The sequence below is a fragment of the Pelophylax lessonae genome, assembly GCF_965119305.1.
Source record: "Pelophylax lessonae genome assembly, chromosome: 7".
Taxonomy (NCBI): Eukaryota; Metazoa; Chordata; class Amphibia; order Anura; family Ranidae; genus Pelophylax; species Pelophylax lessonae.
The window spans coordinates 48,958,304-48,973,804 of record NC_138774.1 but is presented as its reverse complement, the minus strand read 5'-3'; the positions used below and the strand labels follow the sequence as shown (position 1 = coordinate 48,973,804).

The following is a 15,501-nucleotide window of genomic DNA, read 5'->3' as shown; positions in this document are numbered from 1 at the left end:
TGAGTATAAGTTTGAAGCGGAGTTCCACCCAAAAGTGGAACTTCCGCTTTAGGGAGTCCTGACCCCCTGACATGCCACATTTGGCATGTCATTTTTTGGGGGGGGGGAGCGGGTACCTAGTTTTGACAGGTACCCGCTCCCACTTCCGCTCGGATCGCCGCGGCGCCCTGAGCGGAAGTTCTCCTCTCCCCCTCCCTCCCTGCAATCTTCTGGGACATGTCAAAGGTCCCAGAAGACTGCCGGCCAATCACGGCACGCAGCGCAACTCGCGCATGCGCAGTGGGTACCCGGCTGTGAAGCCGCAAACTATCACAGCCGGGTGCCCACAGCAGTGATGCCGGCGCCGAGGGAGAGGATCGAGGCTTCGGGCGGCCGCATCGCTGGACCGTTGGACAGGTGAGTGAATGGCTGGAACTCCGCTTTGAGGGGAGTGCATGACTCAGCGTCTTTGGCAGGAAGCAGAGTCCCAGGAGGGAGAAAACGGCTGTCTCTCCTCCTGTCTGAGGAAGTGGATGTCCCTGGGTGCTGCTGGGGAATCCAGAGAGTGCTGAGCTGAGCTGAAGGGGATCCGGTGTGCCGGGAACCAGCAGAGAGAGAGAGAGGGGTCCAGTCCCAGGAAAACCTACACAGGTCTCGAGTACTGAGGATTGCCCCTGGGGGTCTGCCTAGTGTCAGTGGGGACCACTCCGGAAGAGGTTCTAGGATCCAAGTGTCAGCTAGCTGTAAAATGGGTGCCTAGTCAGAGTTACCCTGCAGTAATAGAGGGGGTACCTAGGTTGAGGACCCTGAAGTGTAAAGAGGGCACCTGCAGTTTGGGCCCTGTAGAGTTTGTGCACAGTGTGAAGTGTGCCAGTTGAGAGTTGCAGCAGTACAGGAATTTACAAGGAGCTACCTCAGCCAGTGCAGTGCTGGAGGGAGCCATTCAGTGACTTTCAGCCAAGTGATGTTACAAGTCAAGTATTTCTACAGTCCTGAATCTTTTGGACTAAAGTCGAGGTTCCAGCACAGTTTTCAGTGTTACACAGTGTTAAAGCATCAGTAAGCATTGGCTAGCGTCTGCTGGCGTCAAGACAGCGCTAACCGTCATTTTTGCTAAGACGAGTCCCAAAGTAGTACCTAGTTGAGTCAAAGGAGTATCCCACTCATTCCCTTCACCCATCCCCTAAAAACAATAAAAACACAAACCAAAGATGCCGGAATTATCATTGACTCAGTTCTCACACCTGTGGCTGCAGCACACATGTGCTGGGGAGGTAACCGGTAACAATGGCTGACCCACATCAGGCTCAATGTCTGGAAAACCTGCTACACTAGCAAAAAAAGTTTCAACCTTTCTACATTCTATCCAAAGGTGGCTATAGATAAATAGCCTATTTCTTGGCTCCACATGTCCTTCCTGTTTTATGTTAGATGAAAATAGCTTTTCCCACATCACATACTGTATGTGCCTTTACCAGTGTTGTTTTTTATTGACTTTCCTCCATATATCTCAGTCCAACCACAGGTCTACATTACCAAGAAACCTTATAACTCTGACATAGAGGTTATCTGTATGGTAACTGGCTTCTATCCAAAACCAATTAATGTAAGTTTGTGGAAGGATGACACAATGGAGGATGCAATATCAACTGTGACTTTACCCAATGGAGACGGGACCTACCAGATAACAGTGTTGATCACTGCAAATTCTCTAGCATCGCAAAATGTCTACTGCCGAGTGGAGCACAGTAGTTTGAAAGAACCACTCATAGTACATCTGGGTAAGTAATCCATTAAGTACTGGAATGTAAACAATTTGTTAGAAAAAAGATTATAGAAATTATGGCATTGGCTAAGTATGGGTGCAGACAGGTGCAGGCATTCATCCTACCTGTAGACGGCACAGTGCCATGCTAAAAGGGAAGAGGAGTCTAAAAAAAGTAATCGTCCTCTTATGGACTCCTTTAGTATACTCTAGGAAGGTAGGTGTCTGATTTGATGTCAAATTCCTGCAACCATCTTAATGAGGGAACCTTTAAATAAGGGATCCCATGTCAATTGGGCACGCTATTAACGAGCGGCAGGTTAGGGAAAGGAATTTGATGGTTAGGGAGGGACAGTGCTTAGCACAGGGAAAGGTTCCTGGTGAGTAGGGATAGTTCAGGGGATACTGAAGCGCTTTCTCAGTATTTCTTGCAGGGAGCAAGTTCAGCTGTGGTTATACAAGGAACCGTCACCCCTCCAGCAGAGGCCGTCCTCCAGTAACCTTACCATGAAATTACATTACAGAAGATGTACTGAAACTGCTACATTGTCCAGTGTGTCATCATGTTATCTTATTGTGATTGCTACAATCATCATAAAGTTTATTAGGCCTCTGAAAGCCCTGTGTGTGTGTTCCTCTTGAGAAAGCACCTTGTCATGTACAGCGGCGGTGAAATTCACAAGAAAACTGAATTAACAGATTGATAATCTATCTGCTCCGAAACAGCGGGAGGGTCTGGGCTCAGTCAAACTAGTGTTTTTTGTACATGTAAAGGACCAGAGGAGGCACAGATTGGAGAGCTGACAGCTTGCAGAGGAGTGGAGCAAAGGCTGTGTGGGTTCCATGCACTACTCCTTCACACTCCCTCTCCTCTGAGCTTTCACTCAGAACTGCCATCTTCATCATCCATTGTTGTTGGATGGTAGTGGAAGGGAGGAGAGGCCAGCTATCCAGCAATGCTGCTCAGAAACCACAGCATAGATTTAAAATGGAACAAGTTCTATGTGCACTGGATTACCTCTGGGAGTTAACAAATGTTTTGTAGATGTGGCAATACTTCTTTACATTTTTGTTTGAGATGTTAGAGATTTGGTTCACATACCTTAAAGTGGTTGTAAATTTCAGGCATAAAATATAAAAAAGCATATTCTTCTATATTGTGTACTAGTCTAAATTAAGAGTACTGAGTGTAATTTTTGTCTGCCATCTCCTTCCTCTGTTATCTGCATGAATCACTTCCGACAAGTTTTCCTGACGCCAAGAGAAAAAAGGTGTCAGGGGAAGGACCTCCAGCACACAGCCTGTGATTGAAAGCCTTATCTCTGTTCCCATGTAACACTTATGCTAATTTAACCAGTATCAATTCATGAAACAAGAAATAATAACATTAGCAGCACTACTATGTCCTTAATATAAACAATACATGTTTTTTATATCAGACATCTAAGAAAATATAGTCCAACTCCAAGGCAAGTTCTTTCCTCCACCGGTGTTTCAAATCTCACAGGGCTTAATGGCATGTACCTTCACCACACCGATTGTGCTCAACCCTTAGGGCAATGAACACTCACCAGACCACAGATTTAATATGCCTTTGAACCATCAGCTTAACTCTGGTCTCAGCCTCCACTCCTCCAAGCACCATCAAATCGGACTACAAAACCTTTCGATTTATAATCCCTTTTCTAGGTTGTCACTTCTAGATTTGGTACTCCCATCTGTAGGGGAAATCTCGGTAGCAGAGGCAGGTAGGAGTTGGTAGTTGGGAGGAGAATTGTGCTGCAGGGCAGGTAACACACACTTGTTATCATTGGTTTCTAAGGACTCCGTTCTCTGTTCCAGTGTGTTGTGTGAAGGGGGGTATCCCTTTATTCCAATCAGCTCTTAGAGCTCTCCTCACTGAGCGTAATTTCAGTTTAAGGCCAGGTTTACACTGGTACGACACGACAGTCATATGTATGTGGATCCGACTTTGCCCTGAGACTTAATTTCCGACTTCAGTAATGCGACTTTGATCTCGATAATACCAGGCCCTTTGGGGCTGGTATGGATCTTGAGGGGAACCCCACACCACCAATTTAAAAAAAAAACAGCGTAGGGTCCCCCCCAAGACCATACCAGATGCTTCGGTCTGGTATGGATTTTAAGGGGAACCCCCATGGCAAAAAAAAAAATGAATGTAGGGGTTCCTCCTAAAATCCATACCAGACCAAAGGATCTGGTATGATCTTGGGGGGGGGGGGGACCCTACACTGTTTTTTTTTTTTTAATGTTGGCGTGAGGTTTCCCCTCAAGAGCCATACCAAACCCAAAGAGCCTGGTATGGAATTGGGGGCGGGACCCTACTCTGTTTTTTTAACATTTTGGTGTGGGGTTCCCCTTTAAGATCCTCAGAGCACAAGTCACATTCCAAAGTCCGATCAGTTAAGATGATGATGATCTGACTTTGATCTGACTTTAATGATATTCAGTGGGCTGAAGTAGGACCAAAGTCAGATCAAAGTAGTGCAGGAACCTTTTTCAAAGTTGGACTGACTTGTTTCGGACCAATTAACACGGCTCTCATATTGAACCACTGATTTATACACGTCGTGCGACATGTACTCCCCAAGTCAGAGATTATGTCGTACCAGTGTGAACTCCGCCTAAGAGAGTAATTTAAGCTCTCTGCCCCCTGTTTTTTGGAAGCTCAGACAAGCTTCATATATTCAGCACTTTGAATTGCTGTAGAGAATAGAAGACTTTAGATAACCTTCTACAACGTATGTAGGAGAATTTGTTTCATCTCTGTGTATCACCTGTGGCCAGTCACTTCACTTGGTATATGTTAGGTTTTACAACCACTTTAAGTGGACTTTATGTAATATTTCTTATTTAAATATAGTAGTTTTTCTTATTTAACCTTGGTGTCACAGTTTAAGATTTTTGATCTAATTTTATCACCTCTGCAGATAAGGAAGATCACTCCCCAATCAGACTGATTATAGGAATAACAGTTGCTGTGGTGTGTGTAGTTGGACTGGCATGCTTTTTGAAGTTGTATACAAAGCGCAGGTAAGACATCATCAAGAGGTATACTGTAAATGTATTGTAGAAAAAAAGCATCCCTTAAAATCCACAATCATTACCAATCAAACACTAGAAGTATGACTTCATAAGATCATCCCCTGATTTTAGTTATCCACTCAAACTATTTTTTTTTTGTAATTTTATGTGCAAATTACATTTTTCATGCTGTAGTGCATGATCATTTTTTTCTTACCATTTAATAAGAATATTTGTCATTGTTTAAGTTGTTATATTTCCTTCTTTATCTTTTAGCTTGTAAGGCTGCTTTTACACTGATCAGTTTTCTTCCGTTTTTGTGTAAGAAAAAAAGCACAAGAAAAATGCATGACCATTAAATCCTATGGAACTCTTCTCACAGTTCCAATTCTGTTGAATTCTGAGTCCTGAAAGCTGCATTTCTAGTGCATCAAAAACAAACCTTTCTATTGAAATAAATAGAAATCACATCACAAATGTGGCAAAAACGCATAAAAATGCACCCGAGGTTGCATTTTTGGTGAGTTTTTGAGTCACATTTCCTTTTTTCACAGGTGCAAAATGCACTGGAAATGCTGCAAAAACGCATATACCTTTTTACCTTGTTTCTGCAACAGAGCAGTGTGAAAGTAGCCTTAATGGAGATGATGCACAAATGTTGGCATTGCTTGCAAAAAATCAGTAGGCACCACAACAGAGATCTGAGAAAATCAGTGAAAAGTTATGTAGTTGCAGTATACCTAAAGTATTTTTTTTTTTTTCCGTTTTGTATAGAGTGGAGAGGGGATAGAACACCTGTTAGGTTTTTATTGCTGTCTGTATTTTTAATGGAAGGCCATGGTTCTACTTTAAAGTGTTAATCCACTTTTGTTGAGAAAAAAACATTCCCCTCTGGGTGATCTCTGTACGTTGCAGGGATTATAACAACTTTTGTTGCAGATTCCTACCTTTTGTTATTTTGAAGAACTCATTGCTTGTTCCTCTGTGCCTCTGTGCTGCGTACGTCTAATGGGAGTGGTTTCATAATTATCAATCAGCTGTGGAGCTTCAGAGCACTAATAAGGAAATCTGCTGGGTCTGCATCCCTTTAGACGGGATTTCCTATTGGGAGTATCACCAAAAATGACATTTCTGTTGCAGGGGATGCCTGAAATCTGGCTTGTAACTCAGGCAGACTTCTGGGAAAATCAGTGAGCGAAACACACAAGCAGGAAATGATGTTTCTGGGGTGTGGTCAGTATACATTCTGTGTACAGAACCGCTCCAGGCGGCCATATTGCATTGCATTTTCAGAAAATTACAGAGGTTGCAGATTGAAAAGGAAAGATAATTTTTCATAGCATTCAATTACAACATGATTTGTGTCGCAATTCTATATGCTATATTATTTTTTATTAATTTCCTATTTTTTCCCACAAAAGTGAAGTTACCATTTTAGTTGTAGGGAAAAAATTAATGTTTTGTGCATTTCGTCATTAGCTTTCTCAGAAAAGCGTAGGGATAATTTATATTGATTGATATTCTTGTGTGCCACATTGCAAAACTGGTGGGGGCCGCAGGGGGCGACCGGTATATGGTTACACCTGTTCTGTTTTCTATATCATCCTGTTGGTACATTAAATTATATATTAGTACAGTGCTGTCAAGAAAGGTGGAAGACACATAGTTATGCACAAGAGCAGAACTCCTGTTGGTCGTGCCCATGTGCGTACATGTGCCCGCAACTAGGACAGGTGCCAAGCAGGCTATTTAAAGAGCACTGATGCACTAGGACCTTGCCCTTTGTTCACAAGTATTTCCCACATATCTGCTACCCGTTACTGTATCTGATCTTCTGTTTGGAATTTTTATGTATTTAATAATTTTTTACTAGTAATGAGGGCACCCAGCAGGGAATTGGGGTTAACATTAGGGGCGATCAAAGGGTTAAATGTGTCCCTAGGAAGTGTTTGTACTGTGTGTGTGTGTGTGTGTGTGTGTGTGTGTGGGGGGGGGGGGGGCTTGTACTCTGAGAAAACAAAGACCTGTGTTCCTGCTTAGCAGAAACATGGAATCTCAGTATTCCCTTGTCACAGAACAGTGATCTGCCTTGTTTACATAGACAGACCACCATTCTGCCTCTGTCAGGAACGATCAGCGGGTCCCGGTGGACATCAGGGCGCCGGACACGCTGATTGGCTCCAGCTTTGCCCAATCAAAACCTGGAACTAAAAATTATGTACAGGTACTTGCTTCTGCCTGTAGGAGCTGCCACCCCGCAGTACATGTATGTGGAGCAGTCGGCAAGCCGTTAAACTCTCCCACTGTGAGTTGGAGGGCCTGGGAGGGAGAGCATGTAATACACAAATAAAGGAGGATTTGGCTCAGTCCCGGTTCACACTTGTGTGATGCGGGAAGGCTGCGAATTCGCAGCCTGTTTCCGCATCGCAAACGCACCCCTGGCAGTTCACATTGCCATATGCGATACGCAGGGGGTGTCAATGAAATCCTAACGACACCCCCAGTTTGATCGCATATCGCAGTGCGATCTGACAGTTCGCACAGGATCGGATCGCACAAGTGTGAACCACTGTGCGATCCGATACTGATGCGGCTGGAAAAAAGGGTCATGTGCATGTTTGGTGCGGATACAGTGCGAATTCAGCCATACAAAGTGTATGACTAAATTCGCATCTGCACCTCCGATCGCATGTAATGAAGGAGCAGTGCGCTCCGAATTACATGCGATCGGCGCATTCGCAGAAGTGTGAACCGGCCCTCACTCAGGGAAGGTAAAGGATATTTTCTGTTCACCTTTTGGGGCTTGAGCATCACATAGTAACTGAATTTGGTAATTGTTTAACCACTTATGGACTATCCCACGCAGATACATTGTGGCAGGGCTGCCCTCCAGTACAAAATCACGTACCTATACGTGATTTAGAAGATAATGTCTTGGGTGTGTGTGCGCGCTGCTGGCAACCCACTCCCGCTATGATTGGACACAGCAGGAGCCAATCAGCCATTCTGGCTGATGCAAAGATTGCCAGGGCCCACTGATCGTTCACAGGAGAGGCAGAACACCATTATGTCAGAGAGTAGGAACAGAGATCTTGTGTTTCTGCTAAGCAAAAACACTGATCTCTGTCTTTCTCCAGTTAAGCCACCCCCCACACAGTTAGAAAGCACTCCCTAGGAGCACACTTAACCCTTTGATCGCCGCTGATGTGAACCCTCTTCCCTGCCAGAGGCATTAGTACAGTAACAGTGCATTTTTTAGCACTGATCACTGTATTAGTTTCACTGAACCCCAAAAAAGCATCAAAAGTGTCAGTTAGGTGTCCAATTTGTCCACTGCAATGTTGCAGTCCCACTAAAAATTGCTGATCGTCGCCATTACTAGTAAAAAATAAACAAACAAATAAAAATTCCATATAAAACATACCATAGTTTGTAGACGCTATAACTTTTGCACAAACCAATCAATATACACTTATTGGGATTTTTTTTACCAAAAATATGTAGCAGAATACATATTGGCATAAATTGATGAATAAATTTGACTTTTTACAATGTTTATTGGGTATGTTTTATAGCATACAGTAAAAAAAAAATGTTTTTTTTTTTTTGTTCAAATTTATATGTTTATAGCGCAAAAAATATAGGAATGATAAAATACTACCAAAATAAAAAGGCTCTATTTGTGGGGGAAAAAGGACATACATTTTATTTGGGTACAGCTTTGCACGACCATGCAATTTTCAGTTAAAGTAACGCAGTGTCGTATCGCAAAATATGACCTGGTCATGAAGGGGGGTAACCCTTCCGGGGCTGAAGTGGTTAAAGTCCCATTCTTTACAGGACAGTGAAGTGCACAATGTGGGCAGAGAAGAGAACTGGTTTGCAAGAAGTGGTTAAAGGGGACATTTACATCCTACTACTGGAAAAACCTTCCCTAAAGAGGGGTGGGAGCATTCTACACCATTTATCACCCACATACTGTATCATCTCTACTCTGGCATTTTGACAACAGTTCACAACTTCAGCCATGCAGCTTCAACTTTGTGGTACAAACTTTTACACATACAATCACATACTCCCCAACATTCTAAGATGGGAATGCGAGACACCTATAAGCAAAAGTATGTAGGCATAGGACACATCCCCTGCCACGCCCCCTTAAGAGGGAATTGTACAAAAAGAATGAATGGTTAATCCTGCAAATGTTTTTGTAATCATTGCAGATGTATATATTCAATTGAATATATTCCTCGCGCTTAGGAGTGCCTAATCAGATAGGTAATGTGGCTACTAGATAGAATAAATAAATGTACTGGATGAGCAGCTGCTATAAAGTGCAAAGTGGATGTATAAGAAATCCCAAACTAGATGAGATAGTATAGCGCTTGCTGGTGTGTGCAGGGAGCTAAAAGGAGTGGGTATGCAATATAATAATTTCTAAAAATCTCTAAAACTCTTAAAAAGGGCTGTGCCCCTAAAACATAGATATCATAAAGGATAATAAAATCAAATAATTAATGTGCCAAAATCAAGTCCAACAATTCACAGTAATAATAATAATAATAAAGTGCTGAGTGACATTCAAAATAGTTCATAGGTGACTCAGTGGTGAGTATTCCAAAAAAGTGCCAAAAAAGGGGAAAAAAGTGCTGGTGCTTGGTGCTGGATCCTCCAATGAGCCAGGATATCCAATCATGCAAGTATTAAGGGTAGGATGTAAACTCACCAGATAAGGTGGGTCTCAACTACCTTACGGCAAAGAGACCAGTAACGCTTTGGTGACCCTCCAGGTCAGAATGATGGCAACTGCTGGGCTCCTATCCCTCTTGGCCGGAAACCCCCAGATGGGGTAAATGGGTTCCTCACGGTTTCTCCAGATGTAGTTTCAGGGAACAAAAAGGACAGGCTCCGAATGGTGCAGTACCATTAAATCGAGTTTATTAAATAAAAAGGCTGACAAAGCTGGTAAAAGATAAAAAACACTGTTCAAAACCCTCTATTGGATGTCTGTAGCGTGGAGAGCGGCTTGCGTTCCAAGCTAACTTCCGGGTTCCGGTTCCTCTTCAGAGGACGTCACTATGCTCTGACGAAATGCGCGTCAGGTGGAACGCACGCCGTCAAACCCGGAAGTTAGCTTGGAACGCAAGCCTCTCTCCACGCTACAGACATCCAATAGAGGGTTTTGCACAGCGTTTTTTTTATCTTTTACCAGCTTTGTCAGCCTTTTTATTTAATAAACTCGATTTAATGGTACTGCACCATTCGGAGCCTGTCCTTTTTGTTCCCTGAAACTACATCTGGAGAAACCGTGAGGAACCCGTTTACCCCATCTGGGGGTTTCCGGCCAAGAGGGATAGGAGCCCAGCAGTTGCCATCATTCTGACCTGGAGGGTCACCAAAGCGTTACTGGTCTCTTTGCCGTAAGGTAGTTGAGACCCACCTTATCTGGTGAGTTTACATCCTACCCTTAATACTTGCATGATTGGATATCCTGGTTCATTGGAGGATCCAGCACCAAGCACCAGCACTTTTTTCCCCTTTTTTGGCACTTTTTTGAAATACTCACCACTGAGTCACCTATGAACTATTTTGAATGTCACTCAGCACTTTATTATTATTATTACTGTGAATTGTTGGACTTGATTTTGGCACATTAATTATTTGATTTTATTATCCTTTATGATATCTATGTTTTAGGGGCACAGCCCTTTTTAAGAGTTTTAGAGATTTTTAGAAATTATTATATTGCATACCCACTCCTTTAGCTCCCTGCACACACCAGCAAGCGCTATACTATCTCATCTTTTTTAATCATTACTTTTCCCTTATACTGGCTTTTGGAATTTACAAATGCAGCTATTTAGAATTGGATAAAAGGTTTGGCACTGGGAAACACTTTTTGATAGATAAGTAGGTAGTGAATTTTATATACAACTATGTAGATCAGACCAAAATGAAGGACAAATGAAGAAGGAAGAGAGACAGAGGGACTTTGTTCCAAATCAGGGACAGTCCCTCGAAATCAGGGACAGTTGGGAGCTATGCAATCTTTTTCTTGAATAATCAGCATCTGTTTGATGCATTACATGACACTGTGGTGCTTGGATTAAGGTACCTAAGAGTTAATAGAAATGCTGGGGTATGTTCCTCACACTCATTTGAACTGAAGAAAATTAGACCCTTTACAACCTACCGGTATTTACTAGTTCACTAAGCAAGCCAGGTAGATTGAAAATATGAGCCCAGCGCAGCCAATCACTCATTCTGTTAGACTTAAAGCAGATTTCAACATATTTAGTCATCATTCATTACCAGACATGGGAGTAAGTCACACATGTGCAAGTCACAAGCAAGTCTCATGTCTTAACCTTCAAGTCCCAAGCAAGTCCCAAGTTACTGTGGCGAAAAGCAAGCAAGTCAAGTCGAGTCCCTGCTAGAAGTCAAACAGGTCAAGTCAAGTCATTTATTTTTGTCAAGTCACAAATCAAGTCAAAATACTGATCTCAATTTTCACCTTTAAATCAGTTAAAAGTCAGTGGTCAGGGAAGGTTTTGTTTTTTTTCAACATTAACAAAACTGCTTAGTGCTTTTTTCTTGGCATATTAAAGAAACACTTTGAATGCCCAAACATCTCAAAATCCTTTGTCCGGTCATGTTTCAACACCACAGTCACTAAAAACATGTTAAAGCGGAGTTCCGCCCATTTTAATTAGTTTAGATGTACGTAATCCCCTTTAAAAATGCTTTTACCAATGTATACTATTTTTTTTGCAAGGAAATACCTTTTTTTCTTCTTTATTCATCCGCACTCCCGGGTCCAGCCGCCTATAGGCGATTACGTCACTAGGCGATTCGCAAGGGCTGCTGGGATGTATCCCAGCAGCCCATGCAAATAGCCTAGTGACGAAATCTTACATTATTACACCAGCACCAGCTGTACTCAGGGATGTATTGCTTTGAGTCCACGCTCCGCTCCGCCTCCTCTCAGTGAGTGTGGACTGAAAGCATTACATTCCGTAGAGCTCACTGAGAGGAGGTGGGGCAGAGCGCGGACTCCAAGCAATAAATCCCTGAGTACAGCTGGTGCCGGTGTAATAATATGAGATTTTGTCACTAGGCGATTCACAAGGCCTGCTGGGATACATCGTACTCGCCTATAGGCGGCCGGACCCGGAAGGGGGATGAATAAAGAAGTAAAAAAAGGTATTTCCTTGCAAAAAAAAATAAAAAATAGTTTACATTGGTAAAAGCATTTTTAAAGGGGATTACGTACATCTAAACTTATTAAAATGGGTGGAACTCCGCTTTAAGTATTTCCATTGTTAAACAGCCAGTGTCCTTAAAATCAGAACACACTGAGGTGTCAGAAACATAACAGGCACATTAATTTTGCTTTAACACATCTTGAAAAAATGCAAATATTTAATAACTTAAAAAAGTAAAGTCATTTCGAGTCATATGTCTCAAGTCAAAGTAAAATCTCAAGTCATGAATACCAAGTCAAAGTCACGTCTCAAGTCATGAATACCAAGTCAAAGTCAAGTCGAGTCTTTTATTAATTTTAGTCAAGCAAGTCTCAAGTCCTCAAAGTGGTGACTTAATTAAGTCAAGTCATGTGACTCAAGTCCCCCATCTCTGATCATTACACATACTATTTTACAATCAGTTTATAGAAAAGTGGATCCAGTATTTGCTTTTTAGCTGCTCGAGCACCACTGTGATGTGTTTGTTTTGTAAAAGATATAAAGATTCCTCTAACTGCAAAATGACAGGTACTAACCAAGGTTGTTTTTCAAATTAAACAGAAGATACAGATCCATCACCGGACTGACTATGGACCGACTCTCCTGGAGAAGAGATGAGAAAAATTAGTGAACTGTTGCCGGGCAATAAACAAGAACGATACATAATTTCATCACAACTTATACCTCTACCAAAAGTTAATGTATGAAATAAGCATTGTATAAAAATGTGTAGTGCTTCTCCCGTAGAAATTACTTGTCCAGAACTTCTCAACATCAGCCCTGCAGCCAGGCACGCAACAAGCTCATTCTTTCTTCTCCAAAAAACAGGGAATCTAGGGAATGTGGTTTTTATTTTTGGGTAGGGATGAAGGTAGTGGCGGGATACTCCAAGAATGGGAACTATGTACATTGAGGACTTAGAGTTGTAAAGTCAGGAAGGTTTTTTATCCTAATGCATTCTATGCATGAAGATAATACACCTTCTGTGTGCAACAGCCTCCCCAGCACCCCCCAATACTTACCTGTGACCCCTCTCTGTCCAGCGATGTCCATGAGTCCCTCTGCCGTTTTGGGACTCTTCCTCCTGATTGGCTGTGATACAGCAGTGGTGCCATTGGTAGGCTGAAAAAGATGAAAAGATATAATAAAATATTTACAAAAATGTGAAGGGTGTACTCACTTTTGTAAGATACTGTATATATATATATATATATATATATATATATATATATATATATATATATATATATATATATATATATATATATATTATATATAAATATATATATATATATATATAGTGGGAGATTAGCTCACAGGGATCACCTTTTCCAGCAAAATAAGGTCAGCATGCAGGTAATTTCTTAAAAGTCTGGTGGGTTGCCAGCTTTATTCAGCAGAGGTTTGCCAATATGAAACAAACAACAAAACAGCAAAATAAATCCTTGCCGTCCGGCGCTAAACTATACAGGAATTTTCCTCACTATACAGTGTGGGGCTGGTCCCCATCACCCACAAAAACACATGGGAAAGCAAACCTTTTAGGGTCCAAACAGAGCTCCTCTCTCAGACCCCCTTCTGAGTCTCAGGCCAGAGCCTTTCTGTGCTCTTTTCCTGTTCATTTAAAGTTCACCTGAGCATGGACTCAGGTAACTCACAATCTCTGGACCGGAACCTAGCCTGTCATGAAGGCTGGAAAAACCCGGGCCGGATTCCGGTTCAGTCTCTCACTACAGAACGAATGCGAGGTGAAATATAGCGATTATCTACTATCTCACCTCGCATACCGTCACATATCCTCCCCCTCTGTTTAAGCGCCGACGATTGGGCAATCGACCCAACCATAGAGGGCATGGGAGAGCAGGCATCTGCATTGTTTTGGAGCTTGCCCGGCCTATGCTCTACTGTAAATTTGAACGGCTGTAAAGCCAGGAACCATCTTGTCACGCGGCTATTTTTCTCCCTGTTGTCACACATCCACTTTAGGGGAACATGGTCAGTGACCAACTTAAACGACCTCCCAAACAAGTAATACTTCAGGGACTCCAAAGCCCACTTAATAGCAAGACATTCCTTCTCAACAATTGCATCGTTTTTCTCATGCTTGTTTAGCTTTCGGCTCAGGTATACAACCGGGTGCTCCTCACCACCTCTGTTGTGAGATAGTACAGCACCTAGGCCCACCTCGGAGGCGTCAGTCTGTACCACAAACTCCTTTGTGAAGTCCGGAGTCACCAGCACCGGCAGTACACAAAGGGCCTGCTTTAACCTCTGAAACGCCTCCTCCACTTCAGGATTCCATTTGGCCATGACCGACCCTCTACCCTTCGTTAGGTCAGTCAGAGGGGCGGCAATGGTGGCAATGTTAGGTATAAACCGCCGGTAATACCCCGTAATGCCTAGGAAGGCCCGAACTTGTTTTTTGTTTACCGGTTGGGGCCACTTTTGAATTGCCTCAATCTTATTGGTCTGAGGCTTGACCAGTCCCCGACCAATAACATACCCAAGGTATTTGGCCTCCTCCAGGCCTATGGCACACTTTTTTGGGTTGGCCGTGAGACCTGCTTCCCTAAGGGAATCTACCACTGCTTGTACTCTGGGCAGATGCGAGTCCCAATCTGGGCTATGGATGACCACATCGTCCAAATAAGCAGCTGCGTATGAGCGATGTGGTCTCAAAGTTTTGTCCATCATTCTCTGGAAGGATGCAGGGGCCCCATGCAGACCGAAAGGCATCCGCTTGTATTGAAATGAGCCCTCAGGAGTGGAAAAGGCAGTCTTCTCTTTGGCTGATTCAGTTAGGGGTATTTGCCAATAGCCTTTTGTAAGATCTAGGGTTGTTATGTAACGGCCTGTCCCAACCTGTCCACGAGTTCATCGACCCGAGGCATCGGGTATGCATCGAACTTGGATACACTGTTGAGTTTCCTAAAATCGTTACAAAACCTGATAGTGCCATCAGGTTTTGGGACCAATACTAAGGGGGCTCGACCACTCACTGTGGGACTCTTCTATTACATCCAACTCTAACATATTTTTTATTTCCTTTGCGACTGCCTCTCGTCTGGCCTCTGGGATTCTATATGGCTTTAAAATGTACGCAAATCCCTGGTTCCGTCACTATATCATGCTGGATCACATTGGTCAGTCCAGGTAAGGGGGAGAAAAAGTCTCTATTTTTGAACACAAACCCCCTAACATCATTTTGTTGTGCCACCGACAGGGAATCTGTTATCGGGACGTCAGGTGTCCCCAGTACCCGGTCTGCTGGGGACGGAGATGCGGCCAATAAAGTCTCTCTGTCCTTCCAGGGCTTTAAGAGATTCACATGATACATTTGTTGTGGTTTCCTTTTCCCTGGTTGGTAGACTTTATATCCAAAAAAGGTGCGTACAAGAGCAACAGCCCATATAAGCACTAGCAGCGCTAAAACACAGCCTCTATCAAGGTAACGGATATATGGCTATA

At 42.9% G+C, this 15,501-nt stretch overlaps 1 protein-coding gene across 1 annotated transcript; it reads left to right on the top strand.

Annotated features, from left to right (window-relative positions):
- The first annotated feature begins 1,573 nt into the window (after positions 1 to 1,573).
- LOC309560356 (class I histocompatibility antigen, F10 alpha chain-like) lies at positions 1,574 to 12,817 on the top strand. The gene is made up of 3 exons (XM_082263983.1): positions 1,574 to 1,760; positions 4,696 to 4,798; positions 12,595 to 12,817. Exons 1-3 carry the CDS (start codon positions 1,610 to 1,612, stop codon positions 12,659 to 12,661), a joined length of 321 nt encoding a protein of 106 aa, XP_082120109.1. The 5' UTR covers positions 1,574 to 1,609; the 3' UTR covers positions 12,662 to 12,817.
- The last annotated feature ends 2,684 nt before the right edge of the window (positions 12,818 to 15,501 follow it).